General features: G+C 32.7%; 2 protein-coding genes across 2 annotated transcripts; both read right to left on the bottom strand.

Annotated features, from left to right (window-relative positions):
• Positions 1-723: 723 nt before the first annotated feature.
• LOC137650910 (piggyBac transposable element-derived protein 2-like) lies at positions 724-1,350 on the bottom strand. Its single transcript, XM_068384057.1, has one exon. It carries the CDS (start codon positions 1,348-1,350, stop codon positions 724-726), a length of 627 nt encoding a protein of 208 aa, XP_068240158.1.
• Positions 1,351-1,431: 81 nt separating this feature from the next.
• LOC137650909 (piggyBac transposable element-derived protein 3-like) lies at positions 1,432-4,382 on the bottom strand. The gene is made up of 2 exons (XM_068384056.1): positions 4,364-4,382; positions 1,432-1,892 (listed from the first exon to the last, which is right to left on the bottom strand). Exons 1-2 carry the CDS (start codon positions 4,380-4,382, stop codon positions 1,432-1,434), a joined length of 480 nt encoding a protein of 159 aa, XP_068240157.1.
• Between the last annotated feature and the right edge of the window lie 8,640 nt (positions 4,383-13,022).

Here is a 13,022-nt window from a genome sequence, read left to right as displayed (position 1 = left end):
TTCATGAAATAGCATCTATTTTAAAGTACCTATCACATTTCATAAACAAAGCCTGTCAAAAGGCAAAGAAAACTTTTTATGGTTTTTTTAACAACGATGATTGTATTTTGAATAACCTCCTTGTTTTACATTTTTTCAAACAGTTTGTACCTCTACCTGGAATTTCAAAACTTTTTGTAATTAACCCATTACTGCCTGATTTTTTTTTCTAAATATTTTTCATTATTTAAGTTTAATATGTATATTTATATGGTATTATCATATATTCAATGTTTTTTCCATGGTATTTGTCCATATATAGGACCTACTATATATAGTAGGTTAGGCAGATACGGGGTACACATTTTTATTGATGAGTCTATTTTCTATAATAAAATTTTATTGGTATTTTTTCATTACAAGGAGGATGTATTAGAAGCAAGACACTCAATAATAGTGCGTTTATTACTGAATAATACAAACAAATATTGCAGTTTACTGCTAAAATTTGTTGCAATTGTAAGCCCTATTACTTTTGCACGTGCTGACAGTATTTGAATATGTGAAATGGATAATAATTCTTACTTCTACAAGTGAAATGTTTAACAGAAAATTGTGATACGGTAGAATAAAATAGAAATAAAACTGGTTCATGCTTTAGAGAAAAATCCTTCTTAGTTAAATTTTGAGATAAATTCCGTGATATCACACAATAACAAACCAGATACTATAATTAGCAGTATTCTAAAGAGCACGACGATGATAATTAGCAAAGCATTTCACATACAATGGAACTCCACACTTCATACACCCTTGCGAAGGACGAGATTTACAAGAGGATAGAGCACATTTCCATGCCTGTTTTCTAAGGGATTCGACGAGGTGACCAATACTGTCATAACGTACATCTGGAATAACCCGAGATGACTGTCTTGGCCGGCCTATTCCCACACGTGGTTCTGCCTTCTGAAGGTATGTCCTTGCAACGTAGCGCTTGAATGACAGCAGTGAAAGGTTGCTTTCATCAACACGATGCAGAAGCCAGCAGTTCTGAATTGTTGCATCAATTACACAAGAAAATATAGGCCACCAACACTTTTTCATTCTAATGGATATACGGTAACAATTGATGTTTTGGTCCATCCTATCAGTGCCACCCATGTGCCTGTTGTAATCCCCGATGAGAGAAGGACGACTTACACTAATTTTCTTTTTGTCCTTTGCTGACCATCGAGATAAACTTTTCAGAGGATAAACAGGAGAAATATTTGATACAACTGAAACTACTGCATTATCCTTCCAGCATACCAACAAGATCTTGTGAATATTATCCACAACAACATCTGTATCTCTTCGAGGAACCTTCTTCATTTCGTTTGTGGAGTTTATAGGACAAGTCTTCGGAATTCTGTTGTCCCTTATTGTTCCAGTTGCTTCATAGTTTATCTCTTGTTAGTGATTTACTAAAGGTAAACTTGTGAAGTCGTTGTCGAAGTAAAACCTCACTGGTATATCTTTGATATGACTTGGTAGTTTTTCAAATAAAATCATCAAAGTGTCCCCACCTTTTCCAAACCTTTCTTCATAGTGACGATTCAACCCGAAGGCTGTCCCTTGGTATACATCAAACGTAGCTAAATATCCAAGTGGAGAATTGAGGCACCAAGCTTTAAATCTAAATCTCACAGGTTTATTCCGAATGCACTGTTTGCATCCATTCCTACCAAAATATTCTATCATTGCTTCATCAAGTGATATATGTTGATCCTTGTTTAGTGCCTGATTATCAGTGGAAGGCAGAAACCGTAATATTTCTTCAAATGTATCACGTGACATTGCCTTAGCAATGAGTTCGACCCCAACATCAGCATCCAAAGACCAGTATAAGCGGCAACTTGGTAATGTGTGGTATCCTGAGAGTATGAGAATGCTTGGATAGTAACAGGGAACTGAAAATTTGAAACTACCGAGGCATTGTTAGCTGGAAAGTCACTTCACCAGCGACGAGGTGTGCATCCAAGGACCAGAAAATAGCGAACAAGCAGTTTATTCTAACGAATAAACAACCAATTTGCTTTAGGGTGATACTTTTCCAAGATTTTTCCTGTCCGGTCCATATTTTGGCTTCATATCTGCCTGACCTACTATATATAGTAGGTAATGGAAAATAGCCTGTAATATTTATGCTTCAATTGCTATCTCAATTTCTGATATATGAATTGATTCATGGTCTTCAGTGTCATGATATGTATCAGTATAAAGATGTTTAATGAACTTGTGTAACCATGAGCTCAAGATTAAAAATGTGAATATATAAAAACATTCTACATATCTTTGGTATTTTGTCAAAAAGTCGAAAAATATGGATACTTCAAAGAAAAACTCCTGTTTATATTATTGATTAGATTGAAAAGAACTCAGGAATATGCAAAACAATAAGAAAAACATGAAAAATTGGGGTGTACTTTGTCCTAGCAATTGTACTACTATATATAGTAGGTCAGGCGTTAATGGGTTAATGTAATTTTTAGAAACAACACACGCAAGAATAAACTGATAAAAAATTCCCCAAAACAGGTTAACGGATGTATATACGAAATTCCATGCAATCAATGTAATAAACGATATATTGGTCAAAGTGGCAAAGCACTAGAAACTCGAGTAAAACAGCATAAGTTTAATGTAAGAACGGGAAACATTGCCAGCAGTCTTTTTCAGCATATGAATGATTGCAACCGAACTATTAATTGGAAAGCTGCTAAAGAACTTATATTTTGCAAAGATTTTGTTAAAAGAAATATCATTGAAACAGTTTTAATTAAGAAAAATTTCGAAGATCTGCTCAACACTAGTATGTACAAACTGGATGAATTTCTTGTAAACAATATTTTTAAACAACTAACTTTTACGTAATTTGTAATTTGCTCTTTTTTTCTGTTTTACGTCATCACAGAGGTTTCTTTGTATTCTAATTGTATTTTTAAACCATAAGACCGTGAAGAGGTGTAATAATAACACGAAAGCGCTTGTCCAATCTTCGTTTCCTTTTTCCTCCCGGCCTGCTGTCATCTTGAGACATCGCACGTTCCAGCGATTTGTCGTTAACATATATATATATATATATATATATATATATATATATATATATATATATATATATATATATATATATATATATATATGTATATATATGTATATTTCTATTCATGTATATATATATATATATATATATATATATATATATATATATATATATATATATATATATATGTATATATATGTATATATATGTATATATATGTATATATATATATATATATATATATATATATATATATATATATATATATATATATATATATGTATATATACATATATATATATATATGTATATATATATATATGTATATATACATATATATATATATATATGTATATATATATATATATATATGTATATATACATATATATATATATATATATATATATATATATATATATATATATATATATACATATATATATATATATATATATATATATATATATATATATATATATATATATATATATATATATATATATATATATATATACATGAATAGAAATATACATATATTTACATATATATATATACATATATATATATATACATGAATAGAAATATACATATATTTACATATATATATATATATATATATATATATATATATATATATATATATATATATATATATATATATATATATATACATATATATATATTAACCAAATCAAAATTGTATGAATTTGATATTGGAAATCCTTCGTTAAAAATGCACAAATTTTTAACCGCAACGAAGAAAACCTAAGTCAAAAACATACTTAAAAGTGCAAGATATTTATAATTCCATAAACTATTTAATTGCTAAGACACAAAATGAGAGTTTGTTTGAACAGAATGTTCAATGGTTCTACATTATGCCTATGTGCATAGAATGATTTGGAATAACTATCTCTGAATACCTACAATCTCTCATTACTTTTTCTGTAAATTAAATTTTAAATATATATGTAAGTTACCTAGCAGGGTAATACAAATACGATGCAAATACAATTTTCATAGTTGCGTAGAGCGCAGATTATAAATTTGTTTTAAAACAATGCTGGTGATTTTAGAATGTTTATTCGTATAGCCTGGCTGACACTGGCACGCATTTTTGTCACACATTTGGCTTGGCAAGGCGTGACACTTTTGTGGCAAGCACTGGGAGGTTCCCGCACTGTTCACGACAAGTTCACGCATAGTTCACACATAGTTCACGACCAGTTCACGACATTGGCACTAACTGGTATGACGAGTTCAAGACAAGTTCACGACACGTTCACGCATAGTTTTCGCACTTCCCGTGTTGGCACGCATCGTTCACGCTAGTTCACGACTTGGCCAGGCCATATAAAAACGTGGCTTCTCCAACCTCAGGACATTCTTGGATCGGCTTCGGAAGAGACAACAATGCTTATGGTCAGAGACACCATTGCAAAGAGGAGAAGATACCTATACCTGGAAGCTGCTCTAGCCTTTGTTGGAGAGCAGCAGAAAAGGCTGGCAGAGGAAAAAGAGAAAAAAAAGGCAACCCCACCTCGAAGAAAGATATGGAGGAAAGGATGGGTTAGGGAATGGTTGACCAGAAGGCACGAATTTGGACAGTATGACAGTCTATTGACTGAACTCCAAAAGGAAGATCAAAGGGGCTACAAAAATTACCTCAGAATCACACCTGACCTGTTTCAAGAGATGGTTGACAAGTTAACCCCGCACCTCCAGAAGCAGTCCACCTTTTTTAGGGAACCGCTTCAAGTTGGACTCAAGCTTGCTGTCACCCTCTGCTTTTTAGCCACTGGAAATTCCTATCAAAGTCTGCAGTACAGCTTCAGGGTTGAAGCAAGTACCATCTGCAAGTTCATACCCGAGGTGTGTAAAGCCGTCATCGCGGTCTACAAGGACGAAGTGCTACGCTGCCTCAAAACTGAAGAGGCCTGGAAGGAAGTTGCTGCCAGGTTTAGCTCCAGATGGAATTACCACAACTGTCTGGGGGCTGTGGACGGAAAGCACATCGCCATAAAGAAGCCACGCAATGCTGGCTCATACTACTACAATTACAAGGGCTTCCACAGCATTGTACTGATGGCAGTGGCAGATGGTTCCTACAAGTTCCTTTATGTGGATGTTGGGGCAGAGGGTGGTGCGTCGGATGGAGGAACATGGAGCAACTGTTCTCTGCATGATGCTGTAGAAGACAACAGAGCTGGAGTGCCTTAACCAGAACCACTCCCTAATGATGGCCACCCAGTGCCCTATCACTTCGTAGGGGATGACGCCGTTGCTCTCTGAACCTGGATGATGAAACCATTCTCCTATCGGTCACAAGTCCTACGAGAATGCATATATAGCTACAGGTTGTCTCGTGCCCGACGTGTCGTGGGAATGCCTTTGGAATTTTATGTCAAAGGTTCCGTTGCTTCTTGACGATGCAGCAGAACCCCGACACCATCAACCTGATCACCATGTGTGCCTGTGTCCTGCACAACCTCGTCCTCATCAGATACCCATGCGCTTTGTCAGAAGTGAACTACGAAGATCCGGACACACATGCTCTGATCCCTGGTGGATGGAGGACTGAGCAACACCTGCAGGGGCTGGTGCCTCTACCCGGCCATCATATCCAGAAGGATGCAAAGGATCAGCGAGACTACCTTTCACATTACTACATGTCCCCTGCTGGTGTTGTCCCTTGGCAAGAAAAAATTGTAGTACCTCTATGAGCTGAATAGTTGTTCCATTTTGTAAATAAAAGAAACGTATCTTTTTCGTGTGTATTTTTTGTTGCCCTTTATTATTTTTCTTAAATAAGAAAGCATTTTATTTACATATAAACAGCAGACATCAAATATGTACAAGTATTACATTCCAATTATTTACAAATATTTACAAGTGTCTCATCTCATCTCAGTCAGTGTCCTTGCTGGTATTTTTTTCCCTTTATTTTTTGGTTTATTTTTCTGTCCTTTTTAATTAGTGTTTATTTTTTTTCGTTTCCGTTTTTTCACTTTATTTAAAGGTTAAACAGAAAAAATAATTATTTTGAAATAAAAAAGCATTTCTATTTATATTAAAACAGCAAACATCAAAAAAATTTTGGTTGATTATTATTTCTTTTTTATCATTTGTTCGTTTCCATTGTCTTTCACACACCACACACACACACACACACACACACACACACACACACACATACACACACATATATATATATATATATATATATATATATATATATATATATATATATATATATATATATATATATATATATATATATATATATATATATATATATATATATATATATATTTATACAGAAGAATCACAGGGAAAAATGAAAATACGAAATATACGATTAAGTCCTGACTTCATACATATATACACATACACATACATACATACATATATATATATATATATATATATATATATATATATATATATATATATATATATATATATATATATATATACCTACCTACACACACACACACATATATATATATATATATATATATATATATATATATATATATATATATATATATATATATATATATATATATATATATATATATACACCTACCTACACACACACACACACACACACATATATATATATATATATATATATATATATATATATATATATATATATATATATATATATATATATATATATATATATATATATACATACTGTATACATACATATACATACATACACACACACACACACACACACACACATATATATATATATATATATATATATATATATATATATATATATATATATATATACATACATACTCATATACATACATACATATTCATACATATATATATATATATATATCGGCTATTGATTTATTCCGTGGAAAGCGGAGTTTCAATACGAATAATAGTACCAGGGTTATGATATACATCTTTATTGCTTAGCTTTCGGAAAATCTATTTCCATCATCAGAGCCTAAAATAGGATACATTGTATTAGTTAAAACATAGTATGATGAATATTTAAAACAGAAAATTTAAAATGAACATACAAAAACTTTATGAAATAAAATAAGAAATTAACATAAAACTATAAAATCAATCTAAATACAAAATAAAAGATCAAAGCGCCAGCGCTATAAACTCACATGAAATAAAATTATACACAATTTAATTCGTACGTTGCCCGGCCCAGGTTTGGTTTTAGTTTGTGCTGGAATATTGCCTCCATTATTATTAAGTCGAGGTTACTCTGCGAAGTGGCCAGGATGGAAAAATTCTCCTTGGACATTGGGTGGTCCTCACTTTGGGAATGGTCTCTGATGGCTGAATGGGGTGGTTTTGCTATATGATTACCCGTTCTAGGTGAGCGACCGAAGTGCTCAGACAATCTTGCACGGTAATGTCTTTCACTTTTTCCAATATACGATGCATTACAGCGATCACACTTATATTTATATATGACACCCGAACAAAGATCATCTGAGACCCGGTCTTTAAATTTGAAAAATTTGCTCATAGCATTTGAGGGGGAAAACACGATCTTCAATGATACCTGAGGATAAAATTCACGCACAATTCTACTGCAATGATTTCGTATTTTAAAACTGTGGGGCCCCAGATATGGAATAGAAAAGAAGATATTTTTCCGAGGAGCAATTAGTTTCCTTTCACAAGGTGGTAGCGTGAGTTTGCTTAGTGTTTTCCCTATATAAGTATCAGTAAAATTATACGGGAATCCATTGTTATAAAGTAGTTTTTTAATATACGTCAGTTCCTTATGAATGTTGAGGTAATTAGAGCAAAGGTTATACGCTCTATAAGTGAGAGTACAGATAAGATTTCTCTTATATTGTATAGGAATAAAAGAGGAGAATTTAGTGCATAAGCCTGTGAACGTTGGTTTCCTGTAGACAGATGTGTTAAACCCAGTACCAAATTTATGAATGTTGATGTCAAGGAAAGATATGTTACAATCCATTTCCACTTCACTAGTAAAATTTATATTTTGGTGTTTGGAATTCAAATAGTTTAAAAACAATTGGACATGACTTGGGCTACGAAATAATAAAAACGTGTCGTCGACATACCGTCTATAAAAAAGAGGTTTAAAATCAGTAGGGCATTCATTTAACCAGATCTTTTCATAATAGGCAAGAAAGGCATTTGCGAGACTAGGTCCCATAGGGCTACCCATAGCACACCCATCAACCTGTACATAAAACTTTTTATCAAATAAAAACAAACAATCCCTGGCAGACAATCCCAGCAGTTCCTTCATCTCCTTTCTTGTAAAACCCTTCACTTGTTCTTCGTCTCCAAACAGCCCTTCCACGCAGATATCTATTGTCTCAGTCAAAGGAATATTAGTGAAAAGAGACTCCACGTCAAAGCTTGCCATTGTACATTTTCCCAAGTTTAAGTTTGAAATTTCTTTAGCAAATGAAAAAGAATCCTTCACTGTATATTCATTCACTGTTATTGGGGCTATTACCGGAACCAAAAATTTAGCTATATTATAATTGTGCGTCCCACAAGCAGACAAAATAGGTCTTAAAGGACAATTATTTTTATGAACCTTTGGCAGTCCGTACATAATTCCTGGCCTAGATCCTGAGCAGTATAGAGATTGGAAAGTTCCGTTTGCAATGACACCATTATTCATTAATTTCCTTAGGAACCTGTTAACCTTATCTTCATATTTAAGAAGATACGAAAAAGTATCAGATGTTAACGGAGCAAATTTTGACCTGTCATTTAAAATGTCCACCATCTTCCCAACATAAGTATTTTTATCTAATAGTACAACACCATTGCCCTTGTCAGGTCTAGTTATTACAAGATCATCGTTATTTGACAAGTTCTTAAGAATTCCAATAGTTTCTTTGTCTGAATATTTGTTATTGTTGAATGGATTAAAAGAATAAAATGACCAGTTAGCCAAATACCTTAGTGACTGCTTAAAATACCCGATTCCCTTACTCAAGGGATCATAAAAATCTAGAGTAGAAATGGTTTTGTAAAGTTTTTCGAACTGTAAAAAGTGCTGAACATAGTTTAAACGTCGAGGGGGGAAAACAAACTTTAAGCCCTTGGCAAGAGCAGATTTTTGAATATCTGTTAATACCACCTTAGAAAAATTAAATATCACCTTATCACTAGACACATTACAATCATCTACATACCCCAAGTTTTTTAGCTTCCTTTGTTGGATATGCGTTACATGTTGAATTGACTTACAATTGTTAGTTTCAATCAGATTACTTAAATGTATAATATCAAGATAAGACAATTTGGATTTTAACAGTTGTTGCTGGTTTTGGAGGGATTCCCGACAGACAGTAATACTTCTTTGCTTTGCTCGAATCTCACAAGATAAAAAATGTTTTTGACAATTTCTATAACTACGGGTGCGTTGAAGATTTCTATTAGACAACTTAAAACGTAGAAAATTAGGAACAAGGTCTTGGGCGTGGCAACAATTCAGAAAGTGAAGATCACTTGAAAGTTTCTTGAGTTTGTAGTCTTGGCGCTCTGTACTTCGATAAAGAGAAAGCACTGGTCGTCCATATCGTTGCGTAATCACATCGGCTATTGATTTATTCCGTGGAAAGCGGAGTTTCAATACGAATAATAGTACCAGGGTTATGATATACATCTTTATTGCTTAGCTTTCGGAAAATCTATTTCCATCATCAGAGCCTAAAATAGGATACATTGTATTAGTTAAAACATAGTATGATGAATATTTAAAACAGAAAATTTAAAATGAACATACAAAAACTTTATGAAATAAAATAAGAAATTAACATAAAACTATAAAATCAATCTAAATACAAAATAAAAGATCAAAGCGCCAGCGCTATAAACTCACATGAAATAAAATTATACACAATTTAATTCGTACGTTGCCCGGCCCAGGTTTGGTTTTAGTTTGTGCTGGAATATTGCCTCCATTATTATTAAGTAAGGGAATCGGGTATTTTAAGCAGTCACTAAGGTATTTGGCTAACTGGTCATTTTATTCTTTTAATCCATTCAACAATAACAAATATTCAGACAAAGAAACTATTGGAATTCTTAAGAACTTGTCAAATAACGATGATCTTGTAATAACTAGACCTGACAAGGGCAATGGTGTTGTACTATTAGATAAAAATACTTATGTTGGGAAGATGGTGGACATTTTAAATGACAGGTCAAAATTTGCTCCGTTAACATCTGATACTTTTTCGTATCTTCTTAAATATGAAGATAAGGTTAACAGGTTCCTAAGGAAATTAATGAATAATGGTGTCATTGCAAACGGAACTTTCCAATCTCTATACTGCTCAGGATCTAGGCCAGGAATTATGTACGGACTGCCAAAGGTTCATAAAAATAATTGTCCTTTAAGACCTATTTTGTCTGCTTGTGGGACGCACAATTATAATATAGCTAAATTTTTGGTTCCGGTAATAGCCCCAATAACAGTGAATGAATATACAGTGAAGGATTCTTTTTCATTTGCTAAAGAAATTTCAAACTTAAACTTGGGAAAATGTACAATGGCAAGCTTTGACGTGGAGTCTCTTTTCACTAATATTCCTTTGACTGAGACAATAGATATCTGCGTGGAAGGGCTGTTTGGAGACGAAGAACAAGTGAAGGGTTTTACAAGAAAGGAGATGAAGGAACTGCTGGGATTGTCTGCCAGGGATTGTTTGTTTTTATTTGATAAAAAGTTTTATGTACAGGTTGATGGGTGTGCTATGGGTAGCCCTATGGGACCTAGTCTCGCAAATGCCTTTCTTGCCTATTATGAAAAGATCTGGTTAAATGAATGCCCTACTGATTTTAAACCTCTTTTTTATAGACGGTATGTCGACGACACGTTTTTATTATTTCGTAGCCCAAGTCATGTCCAATTGTTTTTAAACTATTTGAATTCCAAACACCAAAATATAAATTTTACTAGTGAAGTGGAAATGGATTGTAACATATCTTTCCTTGACATCAACATTCATAAATTTGGTACTGGGTTTAACACATCTGTCTACAGGAAACCAACGTTCACAGGCTTATGCACTAAATTCTCCTCTTTTATTCCTATACAATATAAGAGAAATCTTATCTGTACTCTCACTTATAGAGCGTATAACCTTTGCTCTAATTACCTCAACATTCATAAGGAACTGACGTATATTAAAAAACTACTTTATAACAATGGATTCCCGTATAATTTTACTGATACTTATATAGGGAAAACACTAAGCAAACTCACGCTACCACCTTGTGAAAGGAAACTAATTGCTCCTCGGAAAAATATCTTCTTTTCTATTCCATATCTGGGGCCCCACAGTTTTAAAATACGAAATCATTGCAGTAGAATTGTGCGTGAATTTTATCCTCAGGTATCATTGAAGATCGTGTTTTCCCCCTCAAATGCTATGAGCAAATTTTTCAAATTTAAAGACCGGGTCTCAGATGATCTTTGTTCGGGTGTCATATATAAATATAAGTGTGATCGCTGTAATGCATCGTATATTGGAAAAAGTGAAAGACATTACCGTGCAAGATTGTCTGAGCACTTCGGTCGCTCACCTAGAACGGGTAATCATATAGCAAAACCACCCCATTCAGCCATCAGAGACCATTCCCAAAGTGAGGACCACCCAATGTCCAAGGAGAATTTTTCCATCCTGGCCACTTCGCAGAGTAACCTCGACTTAATAATAATGGAGGCAATATTCCAGCACAAACTAAAACCAAACCTGGGCCGGGCAACGTACGAATTAAATTGTGTATAATTTTATTTCATGTGAGTTTATAGCGCTGGCGCTTTGATCTTTTATTTTGTATTTAGATTGATTTTATAGTTTTATGTTAATTTCTTATTTTATTTCATAAAGTTTTTGTATGTTCATTTTAAATTTTCTGTTTTAAATATTCATCATACTATGTTTTAACTAATACAATGTATCCTATTTTAGGCTCTGATGATGGAAATAGATTTTCCGAAAGCTAAGCAATAAAGATGTATATCATAACCCTGGTACTATTATTCGTATATATATATATATATATATATATATATATATATATATATATATATATATATATATATATATATATATATATATATATATGCTCATACAACATTATTACCATAAACATATAATCACTTATATATCAATACTTATATCTAGCATGACACTATATAGTGCCAATGTACTTATGCATACTATATAAAATAATTGTGCCCTATAATGAATGGATGCTTAGGTCTAAATATTAATTTCACAATGATGTTAATTATTCACAATACATTCAGTTCTACATTGAGTGGTTAAAGTTTTTTTTTATATAGCTTACAAATCTCTTCACATATAAAGGCGTCGAGTTTATACATTCCATGTCCAATATTCAAGTTGTTTTCAAAGGTTTCTTTTATGAAACTGGACTGTATCATGTTTCTTTCCACTAAGTTATTTGAATGAACCAGTTTCTTTGCCCCTGACCAATTAATAGTGTGATTATTATCTCTGACGGGAGCAAAGAGTGCATTATTATCTTGAGCATATCTGACACTTTTCTTATGTTCAAGATAATAATGCACTCTTTCCTCACGTTAGAGATAAAAATCATACTATTAATTGGTCAGGGGCAAAGAAATTGGTTCATTCAAATAACTTAGTGGAAAGAAGCATCATATATATATATATATATATATATATATATATATATATATATATATATATATATATATATATATATATATATATATATATATATATATATCTTGATAAGGTTCCACACTGATGCGTAGACTGGCTATGCATCTTCTTTCATACACCCTGAACTCCTGTAGAACAACAGCTCCCAATACTTGTTGAATGTAGTTACCAACATTGTTTGTCATTATATCAAGATGTGCGTAGAACGTGGATACAGTATGTGAATGATATTTTCATTGTATAT

This window comes from Palaemon carinicauda, chromosome 12 (assembly GCF_036898095.1).
Source record: "Palaemon carinicauda isolate YSFRI2023 chromosome 12, ASM3689809v2, whole genome shotgun sequence".
NCBI classification, from domain to species: Eukaryota; Metazoa; Arthropoda; class Malacostraca; order Decapoda; family Palaemonidae; genus Palaemon; species Palaemon carinicauda.
Note: the sequence above shows the minus strand (reverse complement) of the source record. Positions and strands in the feature narration are given on the sequence as shown.